This window comes from Streptopelia decaocto, assembly GCF_964273445.1.
Source record: "Streptopelia decaocto genome assembly, chromosome: 6".
Classification (NCBI taxonomy): domain Eukaryota; kingdom Metazoa; phylum Chordata; class Aves; order Columbiformes; family Columbidae; genus Streptopelia; species Streptopelia decaocto.
Window position 1 is genome coordinate 50263391 of NC_138660.1, and position 24164 is coordinate 50287554.

Genomic DNA, 24164 nt, shown 5'->3' on the forward strand with positions numbered 1-24164 from the left:
GAAAAAGGAAGCAGCCCTCAAATCTCTAATTTTTTTTCTGGGGTCCACATATGTTTTATAAGATTTTTGTGACTGAAGTTTTTTAATAGATTTCCCATATAGCAGCTCCAGCCTTCTTGCTTGAGGAGCTCACTGTACTTGCTTGAGGAGTCTCTATACTTCTATTTGCTGCATATGGGACAATGCATCAAGATGGGTGTAAGAGGGGCATGAAAGTGTCTCTTCCAGTTGAGGAGAGGAATCAAACTGTCTTCTGCCAGACACAGATAAGCAGCTGCCATATTTGAGTGTGCAGTTCAAAGGTGGTTGATTGCTTCAGTCTGCAGGACAAAATCAACTGAGTTAGAGCCTCAGAAGATAGTTCTGAATGAAAGTCAGGTGCTGGGAGAAGCTCAGCAGCTATTGTGGTCCTAATTTCCATTTTGTGTTGCAGCTTTGTCAGGCTTAAACTCCTATCTTCATTACCTCACTATCAGTAAGGTAAACAAAGTAATTAATATTTAGCAAATATGCAAATTATTACAATTATTTTCGTATTTTTATTTTATGTTCTTTTCAAAATTTGCATTTCTGAGATTTCAGTGTCATGCAGACCATATATAGGTAAAACTTAAGTTTAATTCAGTTGTTTGATGCAATACTGAATGAATGCATTTATTCCACAGTTTCTCAGTAATCTTGGGCAAGGTAGGTCCTACAAAAACTGTACAGATTAATATGTAAAGCATAAATTTTGTGGCTCTTACCAAAGGATAAGAAATTTTCCATGTACACAGTGCTGCATATGTGTAGATAGGTAAAGTGTGTGATTGCTGAAGCATCCACATATAAGGTCATAGACAGGAAACACTAAGGACAGGTTCCTTGGATACCTTGGAAGAAGAAGAGTGGTGCTACATTTTATCACTCCAGATTCATCCTCAATGATTTGTTACAGTAAAATACGTTGTTATTATCAGACACTTATACATAGAAATTGAGAACTTTATAAAGAATAATTCTTGAAATAAATGGACTCTATTAATTTCTTTAAATTTAATTTCTAATTGCAGAGTAATTGAGTTCCAAATTGGGAAAACTCTGGAATTCAGTGATGCATAGTTTTTTCTAAAAAATGTTTATAATTTATTGAAGATCATTTTTTGCCTTTGGAGCATGCCTGGTTCTGCGTGACTCTAATAAAAATAATATAGCAATAGCACAGAAGTCAAAGAGAAATTATTTCCATATTTGAAACAAGATGAATAAGTGGAAGAAGGGAAAACATTTTCTGAAAGCTCTCTCAGGTTGTCTGTTTTATGACCAAGTTTTGAAGTCCTGTTGTAAGGTATGTCCATTTATGAGCTTATAGGACCAATGGAATTGAAAAAGTAGGAAACAAATTGAATTTTCAGATCTTTATGGTCACTGCAAATATTTGAGATGTATGACTGACAACCTTCTTAATAAATATTTATAAAAACATCAAAATTTCAAACTATAACATTTAAGTCAAGACCAAAGCCATACATTATGCTGTTATGTGAACGATGAATGCAGGTTAGTTCTGTTTTCTGTCCCCCACACTTAAAGAAATTAAATGTTTTATATTGCTGTGGATTTTCTATTTATTTTCTAGGAACACAGAATGGACAAAATGGGATGAAGAACAGTACAAATGAAGTAAGAGAAGTTATAAGCCAACCAGGAGATGCCATTGTGGAGGATTTGAAACAGCAAGAGAATGTGAATGATAGTTTCAGCAGTGAGAACAGTGTACTGGAAACACCTACTGGAAGGAATTCTGTAGTTGCTGGTATGTCCACTAACTGGTATTTTGTGCTGGTACCAGTTAAACTTCAGTAACTGCAAGTAACCGAGAGAACGTTCTTGATGCATTAGTTCCTGTCTTGCTCAGAAATTAAGGAAGATACAGTACTGCTGAGGTGATGGGAAAGAATGGAAAAAGTAAATCTTGATTTTTTTGGAAGCAGTAAATTCCATTTCTTCCTATGAATTAACAGAAATAGCAATTTTAGCGGTCAGATCTACAAATTTGTTCACTTCAGTTCAAAGAGTTGCTCCAGGACAAGAATATGTTGTCCTGCTTGACATGGGCAAGCTTGAGTAGTGTGCCCATGTGAACCTCGTGAGTTCAACAAGACGAAGTGCAAGGTCTGCATCTGGGTCAGGGCAACCCCTGGTATCAATACAAGCTGGGGATGAAGGGATTGAGAGCAGCCCTGCCATGAAGGACTTGGGGGTACTGGTGAATGAAGGATTGGACATGAGCTGGCAATGTGCACTTGCAGCCCAGAAGGCAAATCATATCTTGGGCTGCACCAAAAGGAGCATGTCCAGCACATCGAGGGAGGTAATTCTGCCCCTCTACTCTGATGAGACCCCACCTGGAGTACTGTGTCCAGCTCTGGAGCCTTCAGCACAGGAAAGATGTGTTGGAGAGGGTCCAGAGGAGGCCACCAAGATGACCAGAGGGGTGGAACACCTCTCCTATGAAGACAGGCTGAGACAGTTGGAGTTGTTCAGCCTGGAGAAGGCTCCGGAAAGAACTTATTGTGGCCTTTCAGTACTTAAAGAAAGATGGGGAAAGACTTTTTAGCAGGGCCTGTTACAATAAGACAAGGGGTCATGGTTTTAAACTAAAAGAGCAGGAATTCAGGCTAGACATGGGGAGGAAATTTATTACAATGAGGGTGGTGACACACTGGAACAGGTTGCCCAGAGAGGTGGTAGGTGCCTCATCGCTGGAAATATTGAAGGCCAGGCTGGATGGGGCTCTGAGCAACCTGATCTAATTGAAGATGTCCCTGCTCATGGCAGGGTGGTTGGACTAGATGACCTTTGAAGGTCCCTTCCAACCCAACCTGTTCTATGATCCTATGATTCTATTCTTAATCGGAAAGGTAAGAGCTGGTTCAGAAACCAATTTGCTAGCACAGTATGGCTTATCTGTAGTACCCCATGTGCAGCCTTCATGTAGACATTTTCTGTATCCTGGTTATAGTGATGATGTTTTATCTACTATAGGCTGCTTGATTTTCTTATAATTGAGCAACATCAATGATCTCCCATTCCTCTTAAATGGCACTTCCAACAACTTTGTAGTATCATATTTAATATTGTTAATTAAAAATACTAATATTGTTAAATGAATACTTTACTTCAGACCTGTTCATGGTAGGTTTATACAATCCAATGAAAACATTAAGTTTACATTGACAACTCCTCCCAGTATTGGCAAAGTTGAAATCAAGAATGTTTCTGTACCGTTACAACTGCAGCTGTATTAAGTACTTCTTTCTAGAAGGCTGGTAGTTCTATATTGGAAAACATTTTTTGTTCTGGTAAGTTCTTTAGTGCTGTCCAACAAGTAATTTTTCTGTTTATTTTACAGATTAGTATCTACAGAGCATCAAAAAACCTTTGTCACATCACACGCTCACAAGTACATTTTTAGTAGAAATTTTTAGAAATTGTTGTGGCCTGTTGATTACATGGATCCACTTTTAAACACATGCCTTGAGAGTTGATTATGAGCAACAGCAATTAGCAGCAACAGTTCCCAGACATAGCTGCGAAGCAATGATTCAAACATATGCTGTATGATTAAGGAACCATTCATATCTGTTACAAGTTCAGATGGAGCTCAAACAATAGTTACAACTGAGATAAATCCTGCCTGAAATTATTTTAGTGGGCTTACTCAGCCAAAGTAGTAAAACAGCTAAAGCTGCTCTTTTTCATCAAACATGAATAAATATTAAAAAAAAAAGTTGGCTCTGAAAACTGTAGCCTTTCAGTGTGCAACAGTAGTAGCCTATTTCTCATTTAGCATGATATTCACAGCATATTGCAATGCTTTGTAGCAAGTAGTGAATTATTAATTACAACAAAAATATCAATTTGGTTTTCCTGGATTAGAACTTAATTTGGCTGTATAAATAAGAGGTGCCAGATATTGAATGATGATTCAGAATGGATCAGACTGAGTGATCCTCACACTTAGTTAGGATCCTTTCAGGGCAAGGCTGAGGGTCTTAATTGTAGCCTTACTGAGAGAAGGTTTTCATTGCTGTTAATTTATCTTTTACCTCTTATCAGATTGAGGGTTATAGAAAACTTACATCTATTAGCTATTAACTAGCCTGCCACAAAGTGATTCCAGCCTGAAAACTGTGGTCTCCTCAGCACTGAACTGTACCGAAATTAATAGACAGTGGAAATCAGCATTTTGCATAGTTGAGCAGATCTATTCAGTGAAATGGTGCTAAGAGTGTCCATACTACCTGAATTCTGGCAGTTGGGTTCAGACTGACTTCAGTCTCATGTGGACTGACAGTGGCTGGAAGCTCATTTGGTTTCATTTCTTGTGATCCAAACCAGCTCTGCGATATGACCCAAAGTAGTGTAAATAGGGACAATTGACGGATTTACTGTAAATGTGCACTTCTGAGTTGAACTAAACCAGCAGTGTAGCTGCAACGTAGCAACAGCTGCCAGGAGACAGTGCTGCATGAAGATGGTTGTAGAGGAACTGGCTCACATTGAGCCATCATGAAGCTTTGATCTCTATGTACTTGTACACACAGGCTTGCACTCAAGTCTTTTTTTCATTTTCATCTATTCTCATGATCTCATAAAATCGTATTTTTATACCAGGCAGCCGAAAATACAACTGGAGCCCAGATTCTACTTCCACGTAGGCTGGGAACCCACCTAATTTGCAATTTAATTCTGTCAAGTGTTGTCAGTTTTGCAGTACACTCCTACCATTCCTTCATGTATTGAGAAGGACAAATTTCAAGGAGAAAGCTTTTTCAAGTCACTTGAAATTACTGCAATTGCATTGTATCTAAAGCCTCCTCTGACCCTTTAGTATGAGGGCAGTAGGGTCATAAAGACAAAAGTAGAGATAGATCATTTAGCCAAAGAGAAAACTAGAGGGAAATTGCACATGCAAAAATCAACACAAAAGCAGTAAGTCTGCAAGGTCAGAAGTTAAAAACTGGTATTAAGGCTAAGGTTACCTATATAAACAACAACTGAAATAAATAGCAGCTCTGTTTTTCAAGGCCTGTTTCATTAAAAAAAAAAAAAAAAAAAAAAGTTGATTGGAACTAGTAATTACACTGTAACTGGAGATTCCATTAATATCTCACAAAATGTCCTTTAATACTTCAGATTAGAAAAAAAATGCCCATTAATATGGAAGTAGGACCAATTCTAATAGCCTGTTTATATTTTGGTCCCTTATTTACACTCTCAGGTGTTTGAAACTTATTCTATGATATAATGTAGCACAGGACAGGAAAGGAAGACTTTTTAGGAAGACTTTTTTCATTAATATTTCATAGATTTTTTTTCATTACATTCTACTGTATTTATACTTATTAATCAGTGCAAAGTGACTAAAAATGTTTCTGTGGAATATGCTGCATTACAATATGCAAGTAGCACTGTAAAGAAAAACTAGTGTAAGTGGTGAAAACAGCGGTTAGAATACCAACTCTTTTATCTTCATTGTTTTGGAAAGACCCAGTGTGGTGTTTGTTTGATTGTTGTTTTTTTTTTTTTAATCGTATTTTAAAAGAATTAAAGGAAGTTGCCACAGTTGAAAAAGAAAGACATTATTCTATTTACCTTTAATCTGGAAGATGAGTATTTTGCATTTCACTTCACCACTGATGTTTTCTGTTGACAGATTATTTTGTAATGTATGCTGCACATTGTAATTCAGATAGTTATGTACAAAGCATTTTGTGAATGCATATTCTTTGCCGCATATACATCTTTCAGTAGATCATTTTAGATGGGAGACCACATGGAATAGATACACAGAATTTTAATTTCATCCTCTCTTTACTATCCACATGGATTGCTAGAAAGTGAAAACAAGAGACAGCAGTGTCATTTTTGTAGCTGGAATTCCCACTAATGCTATTTAATAGTTTGTTGCAGGTCTTTGAGCGTGGAACTGGTGAGGTTTCCTTCTTTTTTCAAGGACAATGCCATCTTTTAACATGGTATTAAATGCTTGCTATTATATAATAATTGGGAAATTTTAGATAAATCAGCCCTCTGATGTGAATATATTTTTAAGTGTTTTCTGTTGATTGCAGTGATTTCTAGGAGACCAGATGCTTAAAGTCTTTAATGGCCTTGCCTATCATAATACTTCCAACAGATGCTGGTGATTCTTAGTTGGATCACATTCTGAGGTCTGTATGAAATAAATGATGAAAACTGTAGGACAGCAAGACAAATGTTTGCATCACTTTTCATGGTTAAGTTAGAAAAAAATATAAATAAAGACATAAATACCTGACTGCTGGTGGTAGCTAAGGTAGCTTCATTTCAGTTGTCTATATCATAACTTGTCTGAGAAATAGCCGTTTCTGTTATTCATTCACCTTTCGAGGAGAGCAAAACTTGCATAAAGGAAAGTCAAAGCTTCATGTTCTTGCTGAACACAGACTAGGTATAATTTCCACCTCACTTACCAAGATTTTGTAGTGTGTATTTCAGGAGTACCGTTCAAAAAGACTGTAACTTCTCTTCATTTCTAAACTCTCATTCACAGCATCTGTTTTGCTTTATTAAATATTTTGAGGGACAATAAGTTGAGGGCCATACAGATATGGGTCATAATGGGATTCATTGGAAAAAAAAGGATTAAAAACTTGATAGGACACAAGTTCACATGATAACTAAGCAAAACAGCTCAGTTATTCTGACTGATTTCTCAAGCATACTATGAGCTCAGTTGCACAGCGCTGCAGGTAAGCTGAGTGCAGGGTGAGGCTGCTTGCAGCAGATTTTTCCAGAAGAACTGTATATCTCTTCAGATATTAAAAGGCCTGAGTTTTGGAAAATCTAGCGATATAAACTACATTTTTGACTGAAAAAGAGTCAGTGTAATACACTGATTGCCCAGCAGAGGGAGAGCTTAGCATTAGAATATCTACAGTAAACTTCCCAGATTTCTGTCGCAATATAACAGGATTATCAGTCACTGCTTTTACTTGCAGTTTGGAAGATTTAATAATTCCTCTCTGCTTTTATTTCCCTGGGAAATATTGTTTACTCTTTTCATGTTATGTGAGGAAACCCTTTAAAAAAAAAAATCACAGTTCTGCTTTTTACTTTTTTTCTACAACAGATGTAACTCACATGGCTTACAGGGAGTAAAAGAGAATGTCTTCAGTTTGCCAGCAGTGCTACCCAGTAGACCAACATGTTTTTCTTCTTTCTTGGCCGTTCACCCCTCCGAAAGGACACAGTAAAACAGGGCTAGAGAGGATCATGCAGACGATCATTTCTGCACCTTTGCTTTCAAGCAAACAGAACATAACTGACAACAATAAATCATGATCCACATTGCCTTACCTCTGCCATTTAGATTTCCATCTTCAACTCCCTATTTTCTTTCATATGAAAATGAATTATATTGTTCCCAGTATTTTGTTTACCTAAGAAGTCTAATAAACGAAATTATACCTCAGCCATCCCTGCCAGATGTTTGTCTAGCCTATTTTAACAACTTAGCAAGAGAGCAAACAATATGATTTTGCTATATGTAGCAAATACACTATGCTACATGTGTTTGTGTTTTTCATTTAGAGTCAGATGTCTCCATAGGAGATGGAAGTGTCAGTAATTTGAAAGAAAACTTGGGACACAGCTGCACAACCAGTGATTCAGGTATGTTTTCCTTTCGTTATTTAGTAATTGCAAAATAAGCTGTGGAGGGTAAGCACTTTTTGAATGGGCTGGAACAAAGATCAGTGGAAGCTTTTGACTGCGAACTCTAGTTCACAGTACTTAGATGCCAGGCTTCCTCTTATTTTGTTGGAAAACAGATGCCATTTTCATGGATCTGGACTTAAGTCCAAGCCCCGAAAGAGTTGATTTACTGAGATCATCTGAACAGGTCTCTATACATCATCATCATACAAAATGGTCAGTGATGCAGAATGATAGAATCACATAGGCTGGAAGGGACTTCCAGAAGTCATCCAGTGCAGTCGCCTGTACAGATATTCATAATGCTGCCTTATGTACGTACTTCTTTTGCTCTCAGAGAGGAGTTAGATTGTGCGTGGCCCCTGCATAGGGTATGTGAGAGGGAACAGGACATGCTTTAGAGGCATCTAAAGGTGACAAGAAGCATTCCCAGGGTACCTACAGAACAGTAATGAAGGTCCACTTTGGACCTAAGTAATTTAGCCCTGTTTGTAAAAGCAATGTAATCAATGGAGGTTACTATCTGAAGGCCTTTGCAAATCTCACATTTAAACATATGTGCAAGTTCTCAATATAGTTTTAAACTAAATATTGGACTGTGTTTAGATAATACTTTGCAGACAGATATGAACTTGCTATATATAGCCTCTGAAGCCAATTAAACACTGCTGTTGTAAAAGACATCATCTTTTTATTTTTTATTATTTTTTTTTTTTTTTAATCGTAGACCTCAGGCAGAATAAATTTGCAGCTGTCCACCATGGTGAACAGTCTGTGTTTACCTACACAGAATTCAGGAGAAACCAGTCACCCCTTGGAATCCAGCCTTTATAAAGTTTGTGCAGGGACTGTGTCTTGTGCAAGGGCTAGAAACAATCTTGGTACCTTTCAGGCCAGCTCTGCCTAGTATAAAGCTAGTATTAGATTAGTAAAATCAATTTAAATTTTATATATCATATGCCTGCAAAGTGTTTAATATAAATGCTTTTAGAATCGTTTCAATATTTTTCAATATTAAAATCCATGTATTTTGTGAGCACACAGAAAATTCAGCATATCTCAGATGTAAATTGCTACCCTATAGCTAGGATTTTAGTCTGTGTATTCTTAACTGTGAAGAATATCCTTTGCACTTCTGCATCGACTGAGGTGACTCATCAGTCACATTGTATTTTTTTCCTCACTGCATCACATGAAGTGTCTGGGCACAGAAACTTCTCTGTTCTGTGGACAGTCACACTAGTTGGTCAGGCTGATGTAGGCTACTGGTATGTGGCAGCACATATATCTATATGGCCTGATCCTTTAAGATTCATGAAAAATCTGCCATTAAGTTAACCAGGCATTGGCTGCTACTCAAGTAGAAAACAATAAATCACTACAGTTATGTGAAGAATGCAGAATATTTTTTTTTCCAGTGTTTACTTGCTCTATGTTCTTTTTACATGTGTGATTTAAAAACAACTAGTTAAAATGTTTCAGAAATCATTCATGCTTTTTCATCATGCCTAGTAAACTCAGTGAGAGCAACTATGAGAAAACAAGCTAAGGAGGTACAGATGGACTTTGTGATATTTATGGATTTTTATAATTTGAAATTTTGTAGTAAGGCTGTTGTATTAACAGGAATATTTGGATAGTGTCTTAATGCACTGACATTATTTGTATTTTAATGAAAAGAATCATGTGGATTTAGTAGCATTTTACTGTGCAAGGATCATTTTACATTTAAGACAAATGGTGGAATTAGGATGACAACAATAATAATTACCGTGTTTATTTTACCTCAGAGCAGCAATTTGTATGAGCCTTGTATGAAGGCAGACAACTTCCCTAAAGTTACATTTTTCACAGTGAAAATTCTGTAATGGAACCATATCCTATGAAGAGATTCCTGTGTTAGGCTTTGTCAAAACAGTGGCTGAGGAACCAAGGAGAGAGCAAAGTTAAATATTTTTTAGGCCTGGACAGTTAAGTGAGGATGTTAAGGAACTGAAATTTAACCAAACAGATGGGTGATAAAGTGCCAGTTTCAATGTGATTGAACTATTGAATTTAGCCAACCAGAAAACAAACAACGTTCTTCCTCAAAGAGAGTAGTAGAAGTCAAGATAAGTAACAGCAAGTACTCTCTGGTGTGAATTTCCCTGTGTTCCAGGTAGTACTGCACTCACACTAAAAGGTAAAACAAGCAAAAAACACTTACGAATGGCATTCGGATGTTTCCATCAGCAGTATTTTAGCAAGCTTCATTACTTTTTGTTAGTTTAATTTTATTTAATGGAATCAGGGATACTAGAATAATACACTTATTTTGTATGTAATGTATCAGTGATAATAAAATCCTTGTGATTCTTCATTTAATGATATCGCCAGGAAATAAAACTCAAGGGGTTTTGCCCTCATTTTTAGTCTAGTAAGGTGGATTTGTGCCTTTTCTTCGCTGAGGACAGTTAATGCTTTGACTGTGATTCAGACATATCTGTAGGGGGGAAAAAAGCCCAAAAGTCCATTGAAATAAATCTTTCTGATATTAATATATATAATTTTTTACTTCCTAATACATGTAAAAACTCAAAAGACTTGATACCCTTTTGTTACTGCCTGAAATAATGCAACAGCATTTTTCTACTTTTAATTTTGAATGTTGTTTATTTCACCTGTGAGCCATCGATTTGAACTCCCTGCCGTTGTATTTTATATGATAGATGGAAGGATCTGGCCTTCATGTGGCAAATGTATATGGCTTTTTAGTGAATGGCTTGATTGCATAATGTATGAGTCAGTCTGGAAGCAGCACGATCTACCATGAATAGGTGTGATACATTCTGCAGTTAGGTCTATCTTGTATGGGCAATTGGATTTTCTTATCTCTTTGGCCTTCCTACTTTATAACTCCCTTCATCATTTCTTAAGTGGTCCCTATCTCTTTTTCTTCCTATGGCTCCATCCTTTTTTTCCATCTTCTGGGAAGTATTTACAAAGGTAGCTCACTTGCAATCAAATAAATTTCAGTAGTGATGAAAGAGAATGTCACATATGATTGGCTAGATTATAAATACAGCAGCTCTGAACACCACCTTTGTTGGTCCCAGTGCTACTGACCTGAATCACTTAAATTCATACATAATAAAAGACATGTCAATATATATGAGTGAAGACACATTTATGTTATATTCTACCTACCCTGCTTGGTGACTGGATGTAAGCCGTTCGGATCCAGAGATGTACAGGTCCACAGAGCACCATTACCTATGTTAATATGCCTTGTTTCTATTTATTCAGGAGATGCTTCTGGTAGTAAATTAATATTTTTGCCTTTGACACTTGTTCAATATTCTGATAAATGTTCTATGCCTCCTGTTTGATATTTTAATTTCTTTGTACCCTTAGATGAAGGTGAAATGGAAAGCAGATCTTCACCTGAGCCAGATCTGATCCTGAGAGATTACCAGATGGAAGTTGCAAAGCCAGCACTGAATGGGGAGAATATTATAATATGTCTCCCTACAGGCAGTGGTAAAACCAGAGTGGCTGTTTACATTACTAAAGATCACTTGGATAAGAAGAAAAGAGCATCGGAGCCTGGAAAAGTTATAGTACTTGTTAATAAGGTATGTTGGTCCATTAAAAAAAAAAAAAAAAAAAAAAACACCACAGCATTTTTCAAACCTCACGTACTCTTAATGTAGAACTTGTAAAATGAATATAAACACATTACTTGGCTTCTCCAGCTGTATCTATGTTTAAAGGCATATAGCTCTAGACTGTCATCTACATTGCACCATCATCATGGTGCATGCATGAATGATTTTAGATTGCCCCAGCGCAAGTACAATTTAGGTGTGCCAGAATAACCACGTTGTTGGAAAAAGTACAACTGCTTGTTAGAATGAATAGAACTAATATAATATTTTTAAAAACTTCAAATATTTTTCACATTCTGTGTTTGGATTTGGTAATGAAGGCCACCTAATGAGTTTCACAGTAGATAGGGAATATTCTGTCCGATTTTCTGATAATTGTTTTCTTTTTTATAGTTAAATTTATCACGTGTAATCTTCTATTGTAATATTGACATATATAAAATTGATAGCATGTTATAAAATCAGCTGAAGAGCCAGAGGGTCCATGTTTTGTTGATTCTTTCTAAGGTACAGTTAAGGCAAAGTTCTTGGGACAAAAAGACTTCATAGGAGCAATTGGAGGGGAGGGGTTGGTTTGCGGGTTTTTAGTGTTTGGTTTTGTTTTTTTCTGCTTGGTACGTTGTGGTTTTTTAATCCTACCCTGCAGTAAATAAGGAGATATTTGGGGTTTTTTTTTTAAAGTATATTTTGTATGAAGTGCATTTCACCTAACAACATTTCTGGCAAACAGGCATGCATTTTTAATCTTATGTATGCTATGGTGTAAATTATTTGGAAACTTTTATTCAGGTACCATTGGTAGAACAACATTTACGAAAGGAGTTTAATCCATTCCTGAAGCGTTGGTATCGGGTTATTGGTTTAAGTGGCGATTCTCAGCTGAAAATCTCATTTCCTGAAGTTGTCAGAAGAAATGATGTCATCATCAGTACAGCACAGATCCTTGAGAATTCACTGTTAGATGCAGCCAAGGAGGATGAAGAAGGTGTCCACTTATCAGGCAAGTTTTTAATTCTGAAATTTTTAGAGAAGGGCTAAAAGTGTGTCACTATCCTCAAAAAATGCAGAGTAAAAATGTGCCATGTTCAGTAGTTAATGTTTTTTTCAGCTGACTGCTTTTATAAATGCAAGCTGAGAGTCAAAAACAAATCTTAGTAAACATGCAATTTTTTCAAGCCAAATTAGACTATTACAGTTCATTTGTACTAAATATTTGTTATGCTTCCTATTTTATCTAGCTCAAGCAAAACTTCATGCAAATGCAGCCATACTGATTGCACTTTCCAAGCTTGGTAGAGCATTGAGTTATATCACATAGAAGCCATGAACAGAATGAGAAAAAAATATAAAAACTCAAATGCAGTTGGTAGTTTGAGAAATACAATGGAACACATGATAAAAGCCAATCTGTTACAAAGTTTTATTCTTGAAACTCTTATCATTTTGCTAATATACAGAGGAACGGTTACTTACAACTATCTCTCTAAGGCTGGCAGATATAATGACCTCCCACAACAGATTAAGGAAGCTGGAAAAAACAGAAGATACAAGATGAGATGCAGTAAAATTGTTTGCCCAGAATACTGAAGTGGCAGATATCTATGGGAGATCAGAAAGGAAATGGAATTATCTGCCATTAAAAACAAATAATGGAACAGCTCATGACTTCTAGTGCAGGATTTGGGCTGCAGTGACTCTCCTCTGAGAGATGTTAACTTCTCCCTCTATCTGCATGCAGTCAACTCTTTTGTGGATGGGGCAGGATGTAGCTGATGGCAGAGCTGTGATATTCAAACTAATGGATCTGAGATAAAAGAAGCACTTGTCTGAGTGTTATCTGGACAGCAGAGAAACCTGAGGGGTCAGTGTGTCTGTCAGTGCCTACTGCTGACTGGAGTACTGCTTGATGCAAACTAACTCCTGCAGAGCCACTTCGATACCTCAGAATTGCAGTACCAGACATTTTCTTATACTTACTTCCTTTCTACTGCAGCTAAGTTAATAAACCTTCACAAATGTGAATCTTTTGGGAATGCCATATAGAGGCACCTGAACATTTCTACAGGAACTGCTGACCGGATTGGAATCGGGCTGAGTCCCAACCAGCTTATGTAAAGAAGTGTTTTTTTCATGGGTTTCATACCTTGCAAAGTTTCCTTCCTAAGGAGCTGTATTTTTTCTAGAACTGAGGTGGCCCTACAAAGCGGGCCTTGCTATTACACCTATGAAATTAATAGTAAGTTCAGCTGGACCAAAGACAAGCAAGCCTGAATGGAGGCAGCTCCATTTTTATGGCTATGACTTGGTTAACTCACAGCCTATATTAAACCATCCTAATTAGTTATAAGTTTTTTATGTCTAATTTCTGTTCATGCTTTTCTCATCTGTTTTCACAGAGGTCTGTATTACGTGTAACATGGAATTTCAGCTTCAGTGAAATGGAGGGGACTATCTTAATTGCATTTTACCACATATACCCCCTTTACCAAGGGCTCAGGTCACTGTGTGGACTTTCTAAAAGCTGTGTGTCACTTCCTTAGTAGAAGCACATCTCTTCTAGTGGATTAGGTTCTTCCTGAGTAATGATAGGAATACGTGTTACAGAGAAGACGGTCAAAATAAGAGGGAGTAATTTCATGTTGGCAAAATAACTGAGAAAGTGCCAGCACTGCTTCTGAAGTTTTGCAATATATAGAAATCTTAGAAATAAATGGGAATTTAGGTTTGAAATCACATTACTCCAGTCCAAACTGGCTACCTGAACCACTTGTGTGAAGATAATCAGATTTCCCGAGTGACTAGCTTGCTTTACTAGCAGTAGTCTTTTGTTTAGCCTTTGAATAAAATTTCCCTTGTTCAATCTCCACCTTTCTTTGGTTCTTCAAAAATGAAGTTGCATGATGTATTCTCCACCAGAAAGGCCAACTGAGTGTTCTAGCTCTGTGTTAGTTTCTGACTTCTGCTGCCAGTTGTTGCAAACTCATTGTAGCGATGCATCAATTTGAGTACGCTAATGCGAAAACAAGACCACTTTACAGTCATTTCCACAACCTTTTGTCAAATTGTAAGAAACAATGTCAAAATAGAGAGTTATTGGCCAGCTACAGGAAGAGTGGGAGCTCCATAAACCAGTTTTGCTGTTAGAGAAATGGAGAAACGTTCATGAGTCTTTCAAATCAGAATCTTGAAATACATGTCACTGGTTGCATATGCAGATAAATTAAAGGGATGTTTTCCATGTTTGTGACAAATTTAAACAAATGTAAAACAAACCCAAAATAATATTAATTTTCTTTATCATACAGTACTTTACTTGTTGCATGTAAATGTGATCTGACTAAAAAGCACATAATACCTGTCTGAATCTTCAGCGGTTTTCTCTGCTACAAAAGAGAGATGATTGGTAGTGCTACCATCATCTGTTTGTTATTTCCAGTGACACATCCATAAAGTAATATGTGTCTTTTAATTGGACAGGAATAGGGAGGAAATATCTGTGTTGCTATAAAATGGAAGCAAATTTTTATCAGGACAGGGCTTTCTCGGATGTCTAAAAGGCTTCTGACATGTATCTTCTCATAAACAAACAATATGTAGTTTGTTGGATACAGTTATGGATATAAAAGGCAAGATTGACTTAAGCAGTGGTAAAAACATATAATAGTTTATTAAAAATATCTCGCTGAAATTCTTTATACCATCAGATTGGTTTTATTGCAAAGATAGAAAAGCTTTTTACACTACAAGAAATGTAAAACCACTTGACACATGAGGACTGCAGCAAAAATTCCAAAGTCCATATTCCATATACAGCTTCCATCCACACCTTCCTCCAACACTACAAATTTCCTGATACGTTTGGCCTCAGACAAACTGACTGGTTCTCTTCAACAGTATCCTTACCTGTAAGAAGATTTAGTCACACAAATTCTGCATTTGAAAGAAAATTAATAATTTCAGGGTTTGTTTGGGTTTTTTTCAGATTTTTCACTCGTCATTATCGATGAATGTCATCACACTCAGAAGGAAGCTGTCTACAATAATATAATGCGACGCTACTTAAAAGAAAAGATGAAGAACAGGAAGCTAGCAAAAGAAAACAAACCACTGATCCCACAGCCTCAGATTCTGGGACTTACAGCCTCACCTGGTGTAGGAGGTGCAACATCCAACTCAAAAGCTGAAGAACATATTCTGAAAGTAAATAGCCTTCATATTTGCAAACCATCAAAGGGATATTGACGTGTTCAAGGAAAACTTTTAAAGTCACTGTTAGTTTCCAAATATATAATCTGGTTTATTATTTTCATGTGTACATGGGGGTTCAACTGAAAGCCATTCAGCAAATTGACCCACTACAAATTAATGGAAAATAAAAGTTACTTGACTGGGAAGCAGGGTTACTGGAAAGGGAAGTAAAAAGATTGCCTCACTTGAAAAAATTATCAGGTTAAGATCAGAGGCAAAAAATCCACAAAATACGGGGGTTTTGTATTTAATAAAAATCTTACTTTTCCATTGATAGATTAGAATTTGCTGTGTATTCATAAATCCTAGAGAGATCATGGTAATTTATATCTGTATTTCTAGAATGACTAAGCGGGTCTTTTTTGTGGATCCGAGAAAGTGAAAAATGAAGTTGAATGCTTAAAGAAGGAGAAACCACTTGTGAGATACAGGTAGCATGTAAATGTTTTTCTTGAGAGCAGAGTTACTTATTGAGATAGAAGTATTGTGTAGTTGGATAAACACCTGACTGGAGCTAATTGGTTAAATTCTATACTTAAGGAAATCATTATATTTGAAATTCAATGGATTTACATTAGCAATACAACAGTAGAATTTAGCCCAGTAGTCCAGGGAAAATTCCTGACTAGCAAACTGCACAAAACCAGAATCTGGTATTGAATAGGCGAAGCCTGCAAGATGCTTTTATGCTGTATTGAAGTAGATAGAATTGCAAGGTATTTTAACAGAAAAGATTTTCTGGCAACGGAAAAAGCAGAGAATTCATCTTCATCAGCTCTGAAATCTTAACGATAAGATGCTGGGGTTTGTATCTAAAGAACTGTAATCCAAATATGTAGTTAACTACTGCTGAAGACATTAAAAAGGTTACCTACCAGACTTCATTTCCTGTTTTCTCTGCTCATACAAATTTTAAGATTTCTCCTTATTACTTTAGACTTAGTGACAAAAATGTACATATTTTCTTCTCAGAAGAGATCAGAAGTAGAAAAGTCCAGTCATGAAGTTAGCACAGAAATTTTCTCTCTCACTGTTCCAAGAAAGATCATTTCAAATTATTTTCTACTCTCATTACCTTGTTATAATTACTCCCTAACATAATTTTCTTTTTTGTATTTCACCATTGTTTTTGTTTATTTCTTTTGTGCTCTAAAATCTACTCTTCCAAAGTGTTGAAGGTAGATTTTCTTTTTCAAAATACCTGTTTTGCGCTTTGATCTACAAGTTTTTTCCTGCACACAAGAATCACTTCTGGCCTAAAAGGTAATTTGTTGATCTTATGTCAAATGATTTTCAAAGATTTGGCCTTTGTTATGCTGATGGTGTCTGTATCCAATTTTTATAGGAAGAAAACAAAATTATATAAAATATCTAAATGAGAAGCTCTGTTGCATTAATTCACTTTTCGTGTGGAATAACTCATTAAATGTTAAGAGAAATAACATTTTTTTTTCTCCCAGATCTGTGCCAATCTCGATGCATGTAGAATCATGACTGTTGAAGAGCATGCCTCGCAATTGAGGAATCAAGTGAAGGAACCATATAAGAAGACTGTGATTGCAGATGACAAAAGAAGGGTATGTGTTTTCAAACAAATCAGCGTTTAAGTTATATGGCCCTTTAAAAGTGTGTTGTGTGGTATCCAGAACTTTTGGCTAATGCTCTTTTTCTATAGATTTATTGTGATCCATAGTGCTAATTTGAACATGCATGTATTTACCTGCTGCTTTCCTTTGTATGGAAGAGTATCGGTAAAGTCAAATAGAACTAATTTTTACTTACATTAGTTATATTTTTGAGGTATCTGGTCAAAAGACCTTCTGAACCACAGTTGAAATGGTTGTATTGGAGTGACATTATATTCACTAAAACCATACGTTAATTCACAGTGTAATTTTTGTAATATTCTGAACTATTTGTTTTCACAGCTCTAAATGCAGTTAGCCACCTGACCTGGTTTTTTTAACTTAAGGTTTAATGTTTTAAAAAAATTACTCAATGTGGTGCTAGCCAATGTTTTTGTTGCCAGAAGGTGCTTACTTACTTTGGTAATCAATTTATTTCTAGGATCCATTTAGAGAGAGAATTACTGAGATCATGACCGATATTCAAAACTATTGCCAGCTTCATCCAAAATCTGAGTTTGGAACTCAGCCATATGAACAGTGGGTGATTAGAGAAGAGAAAAAAGGTAACTGCATAGCAGAAATATCCCAGCTTTGGAATTCTTTGGGTCATTCTGTATCCAGGCATTTTCTTGTATTTTTTGTCCACTTTTAGCTGCAAAAGAAGAAAAACGCAAGGAACGTGTCTGTGCGGAACACTTGAAGAAATATAACGATGCTCTCCAGATAAATGACACCATCCGAATGGTGGATGCGTACAATCACCTAAAGAACTTTTATAAGGAGGAGAAAAGTAAGAAGACAGTAAGGAATGATGATGATGATGATGATGATGATGAACCAGCAGTATCAAAACAGGATGAAACAGATGAATTTCTAATAGGTTTATTTCATGGTAAGTTTGAAATACATTGTGATATTTAATATTTGAAATCCATAGCTTATGCAATAACATACCCATTAATTATTCCATCCTAGAGACTGCTGTGTCATTTATCATGACAGTATCTGGGTGTCCCAGTTCATACAGTATGGAGTACGTTAAACAACACCATAATGTGATCATATCCCAATACATAGTAGAAGTTTGTCAGCTTTGGCCCAAAGACACTTGCTTTTTGCTGATAGTATGTGAAAACTGTTCTCTGCTTTTCTCCAATAAAGTGTCCCTGAGGACACTGATGGAAACATAGAACGTGTATTCCAGTAGACACTCTTGAGGGGTAAAAAGTAGAGCAGATGGAATACAAAAGTCGTGAAATTATAGGTTCTTAACCAGCCCTTTCTACCAAAGTTTGTTTGTCTATATACTAAGAGATGGGAGTGATGACCCTGAGTAAGTTTCAGGTAAAGAGCAATTAGTGAGAGAATTAAATAGAGGATTAAATTGGAAAGATCAGAATTGGTTGCCTTTTATTCTGATCACTCACCTTGGAACTATAATTCATTTAGTCCTTGACACACTAATCTTCTTTGCATCTTTTTTTCCCTTACTGCCTTTGCAATGAGGAGGAGGTAGATGAGTTTGCTCCCTTTGCCTGTGACTCCTGGGCGGGGCAAATGAAAATAGATTTTTACAGTAGCTTGTATGTCAACTTCCTATATCCTATGAACTACAAATATAGAATGCCATTTTTTAGTAATTCAGGAAATGTTAAAAAAGCTTTTAGAAAAATAGATTAGATAGATAATATCATTGTGGTTTTTAATGCCTCTTCATACCTGTCTTTATGTCCCCTTATTTAGAATTTCGGTACTGGGCTGTTGCTGAGAAACAAAACGTTAAACTAACTACAAAATGAAACTGAGTTTTCTAGATTGCTTTCATTCCTACAGGCAAATTAAGTTCAAAGAACCTGTTAGTGAAAAATAAGTTATGTTCCAATTTGTTTTGATTTTACTGCTGAATGTGCCAAGAGTAATGGAAGAAAATCTAAAATTTCTCTTTCCAGCTTTAAAGAGCAGGGTTCATCTTTGGGTGATAAACTCACTGCAGCCCTTAGTGTAGGTTTAACTAAGGGGGAAAATTGTGGGAGTTTGTTACATCTACTTAATTTTTGTATATGTTTGTATGTGTTTGATTAACTTCTAAATTATGAATAAGACTGTAGTCAGAAAGCCACTGCCTAAGTGGTGTAGTAGTCTGTGACACTTTGACTACCATTGCATTGGACAAGGTGCAGTACAATAATCTGCTTTATAATCACCTCAGAGTGATTGTAATACCTTGATATACAGAGCCCCCACCTTAAAATGTTATTATTGTGTTTGTATGGTCATCTGACAATGACATAGGCTTTTAAATGTTATAAGTTTTTTAAAATAATAAAACACATGAGGAATCCTCCCCGGTCATGGTCAGAAGTGCCTGGCGAAGGGAGTAATTCATTTAACATTTCACTGAGCATTTTGAAATGCCTTCAAAAGCTGCAACACCAGTAACAATGCACCCATCCTGGTGTTCATTACATTGCATGTTTCTAGTGAGGATTCCTACTTTAATGAATGTCCCAATGACAATTTATGTCTAAATTTATTAAAAAATTATCAGCTCTGAGGGCTGTGCATATTAATCTGTTTCTACTTGTAAGACTTCTTCCGTTATTTTAAAACTGGTTTGCAAATATTACAAGCTGTGATTTAGCTCCCTAATACACTGCACTTAACTCTGTACCACTTCTGGTACAGACAGTTCTTTTCTTTTCCTTATTCTTACCATGAAATACAGGCAAAAGCGTATGTTAAAAAGTTAATGATGATTTTTTTTTTGATTGATTAGGGTGTTTTTAATGAATGTAAACTCACTTGAAAAATAATTGGTATGCCACAGCTCTTCAAACTGGATATACATTAACCATGCTGGGAGAATTGTGCAGAAAACTGCTCTTTGCTTTGTTTTGTTTTGCTTTGGTTTGGTTGTTTTGTTTTGTTTTGTTTTTTCCTAGAGCTGTTATTTTACAGGGTTACTTTTTCTTAATTTACATTTGCTATTTCTAAAGCAAAAAAGAAGCAGCTGAAAGAGTTGGCTAGAAAGCCAGAATATGAAAATGAGAAGCTAATACAGTTGCGAAACACTTTAATGGAGGAGTTCACGAAGACTGAGGAACCTAGAGGAATTATTTTCACGAAGACTCGGCTCAGTGCCTTTGCTCTGTTCCAGTGGATTAAGGATAACCCAAAATTTGAAGAAGTGGGAATTAAGGCCCATTATCTTATTGGTGCTGGACATAACAGTGAAATGAAACCCATGACTCAGGTACAGAATTATGCACTATAGCGCTAAAATTTTGTTCATGATTAGAGAAAACAGCTTGTTTTAGTACTAGAACAATGGACTGAAGTTTGGAGTCCAGAGTTCTGGTTTCATACCTGCCAGCAATTTACCTTTATAAGCTTCAGGATAGGTGAATAACAATGTCAGAATAACTTTATTTGCAAAAGAAACAAGCTTTTTTGGTTATGGATTCTATGGCAATAGGAGTAACAGGCAGCCATTTCCTAAGGGAGAATATGGTCAAAAAGGGACAAAGGTTGTAGTGAGACATAGGAAGAAAAAGTGAACAAAACAGCAATAGCAAAATCTCAGTAGTTACATGAGTTTAAACTTATTGGTACAACAGTAATTCAGATTATATTTTACTTGCAGAGTTGAAAAATAAAATGCAATGTTGATTATGCCTTTTTCTGATATCATTGTTTAATCAACTTATAGCAATTTATATACATGCTTCACACTGACACATAATCATTGAAAGAGAATTTGCCAAAATTAGCAATGAAAATACCACAATTGATCACTTAACAGTCCATCTTGTACCACTGTGCTGACTTCATACACATCTCTCTGATGATTTATACCTGCAAATTAAACATTTTCAAAACAAAGCACTTCAGTATCCTAAAACCTCTCTTCTGTGCTGCTTTTTACTCCCCATAAAATTGCCACTCCAGCATTTAAGCGGAAATTGTGTGGTTTGCTGCTGGGCAGAGTCCATTTCCTTCAGCTGCTCTCAGTTTTAAAAAAAAAGCTGGAATTGCTCTCTCAAAAAGATGCTTGTTTTCCATGAAAATCTGGTATTTAATCTGTGCACCACAATGCACAAAATAAATAGCCTCTAAATTTTGAAACTGAATATAGCAAATAGGAAGTTTCTGTTCCTCTGTTCAAGCTTGTTTGAAATATCCACCTAATTCAGAAGTCTGTGGTTTGGATGTTTTTTTATCATTTTGCTTCTTGGTGCTTCCCAGGTCACTAAATTTATTGTCCTCTTTTTATTATGGGGAATTTTAAGTGCTTTGGAACTTAACTTGGAAGTGTGGAAGTCTATAATTTAAGCTGAAATTATTAAATTGTTTAAATCCAGAACCTCTGAATAACTTCATAAAATAATTTGAAAATGATAGAACAGCTATGGAAACTCCTAGCACCTTTGAAATGGGCTACGAAGTTCCAGCTGAAGTTACCTTAGAAAGATTGGCTTCTGCTCCCTATTCCCTCAAAAAAGGCACTAAACAGCTGTTATATTCAATATGAAGGCCTTGTTTGGGATCTTGAGAGGCGCTTAAAGGCACGTGTTGAGGCCACTTGATGTTTGGCACTCCACTCTGAAATGACTGGACTGTAATTCCTTAAACCTCTTAATCAGAAGAAACTGAAGACAGAAATGAATACTGAAAATTGGTATACCAATTTTTTTAATTTATTTCTTTTTTTAACTTACAGAATGAGCAAAGGGAAGTTATTGATAAATTCCGAGGTGGTAATGTAAATTTACTTATTGCTACTACTGTAGCTGAGGAAGGCCTAGACATCAAAGAATGTAACATCGTTATTCGCTATGGCCTCGTCACCAATGAAATTGCCATGGTGCAGGTATGAGTTTACTGCATGTATAACTTATTTTTAAAAGTGCGTTTCTGTTTGCAACATGCAAATGGTGAATCACATACCTGGGGTTCGGAGATAATTTTTAAAATAGTTGCATGCTAATAGAGAAAATGCTCTTGCAACAAGGTTCATTTCCAGTTGCCATCATCAGTTTGCATACAATATAAAATTTGCCTCCATCTGTAATGGTATAATAGCCATTTAAAGCTCTACACAAACAGTAGGGTCTTTTAATGGAAAAGCTATGAGAATATGATCAGCATACTGGTTGATAAAAAAGACATTTGTACCACCAACAGCTAAAAAGAGAGAATTGCTTATCAGAATACTAGTTTGTCCATGTTTTCACTTAATTTGTGAACACAAATATTTATATATCTAATATTGAAATGTATGCTTATTTTTTCATGACAAAATACAGTTTCTGCTTTGCAAAATGTGCTAATCACAAATCTCCTGAGTACTATTGTCACAGGTATCTTTGATGGCAATGCTGAAATAGTATGTTATTCACTGGTTTATCTGTCTGAGTTAAGTGCAAAAAAATGCTCTGTGGGGACACTGCGTAAGGAACAGTACATGTCTTCCATTACAAAACTAGGAAAAAATGTTGTGCAGTGTTGCAGGGAACATGGTGCTGTTTACGTTGTATTCCTTGCGAATTGTAGGCTCGTGGTCGAGCTCGTGCTGATGAGAGCACCTATGCACTTGTGGCTTCAAGTGGCTCAGGAGCTGTTGAACGTGAAGATGTTAATATTTTCCGTGAGAAAATGATGTATAAGGCGATTCAGCGTGTCCAGAAGATGCCGCGGGAAGAGTATTTAAACAAGGTATTTACTGCAACTCTGCGCATTCCCTTCAAAGAAGACTGATTTATGTTCTAAGGAATACTTTCTATTTGAAATCTACTTAGGGGAGGAAAACTTAGTATTAGTTGCTACATATGGCCTTGTATTCTTCTGCTAATATTTGCTTTATAGTCTATGTTTTCTGTGCCTTTAGAAAAGCCTGCTTTTCTGTTGGTAAGTGGGGAAACACCCAAGTTGGGAAAATTGAATAGAAGTCATGTTGTCCGTGAACTCAGTAAAATAATTGAAAACTAAAACTATTACTGTCATTCAACCAGAATGTTACAGTGCTCTTACTGCTCTGTTTTTAGATTCAGGATTTCCAGTTGCAAAGTATAGTGGAAAAAAAAATGAAGATAAAGAGAGATCAGTGCAAGACATACAAGAAAAATCCTTCACTAATAACATTCCTGTGCAAAAATTGCCAAAAGCTGATATGTTCTGGAGAAGACATACAAGTTATTGGAAACATGCATCATGTCAGCGTAAAAAAAGATTTCCAGTAAGTGTTTATGAACTACTTTATCTATTTCAAGCAGAAACAGATTATATTTTCAGCAGGCCTGTACAAGGCCTGTAACCCTCTAGGCCCTCGGAGAAAAACAAAGATTATTCCAATATTGTCAAGTCCTAGGCTGTACGGAGTTGACAGTTAATGAGTTTAAAAGAAATGTTGGTTCTTACCCCTAACTTTAAGGTGACCAGAGTTTGAAAGCTTGGAAAAAGATACAGCTTCTGTGGTAATATTAACTAAGTCACTTATTATATAATGTGATATGTATTACACAGTGTAACTCTAACCAAAGGTGAATACCAGTTACCTACATACTTACAGCAGTGACAGACCCAGGATAAGAGTTTGGCTATGACCAGTGACTCAAACAATATATTGGCCATGAACTGTGCCTTGACAATTGTGTATTTAGAAGATCTTCATACAGGTGACACACCCTTTTTAGTTCTTCCAGTGTCTTGCTCCTTCTTATCTCAATTGCAAGAGATGCCATCTAGTTTGGTAAACAATTATGTTAAACTGTGTTTAACTTTTCAGTCTCATGGCAGCAGAAGGTGACTTTCTCTACCCATTTATAATGGAAATTAAGAGTCCAAGAAAATATTTTAATTCAACTTAAATTGCATTTGCTTACTACAGTAAATTTGTAAT

At 36.1% G+C, this 24164-nt stretch overlaps 1 protein-coding gene across 1 annotated transcript in view; it reads left to right on the forward strand.

The window, feature by feature from the left end:
* IFIH1 (interferon induced with helicase C domain 1) overlaps window positions 1-24164 on the forward strand; it is a 30550-nt gene that overhangs the window by 3523 nt on the left and 2863 nt on the right. Inside the window, exons 3-14 of the mRNA XM_082055054.1 lie at window positions 1619-1795; window positions 7621-7701; window positions 11137-11357; window positions 12180-12390; window positions 15373-15590; window positions 17099-17215; window positions 17706-17829; window positions 17919-18158; window positions 20263-20519; window positions 21987-22136; window positions 22820-22981; window positions 23311-23501. Of these exons, the coding sequence (XP_081911180.1) occupies window positions 1619-1795; window positions 7621-7701; window positions 11137-11357; window positions 12180-12390; window positions 15373-15590; window positions 17099-17215; window positions 17706-17829; window positions 17919-18158; window positions 20263-20519; window positions 21987-22136; window positions 22820-22981; window positions 23311-23501 (2149 nt within the window). The remainder of the gene's footprint in view (window positions 1-1618; window positions 1796-7620; window positions 7702-11136; window positions 11358-12179; window positions 12391-15372; window positions 15591-17098; window positions 17216-17705; window positions 17830-17918; window positions 18159-20262; window positions 20520-21986; window positions 22137-22819; window positions 22982-23310; window positions 23502-24164) is intronic.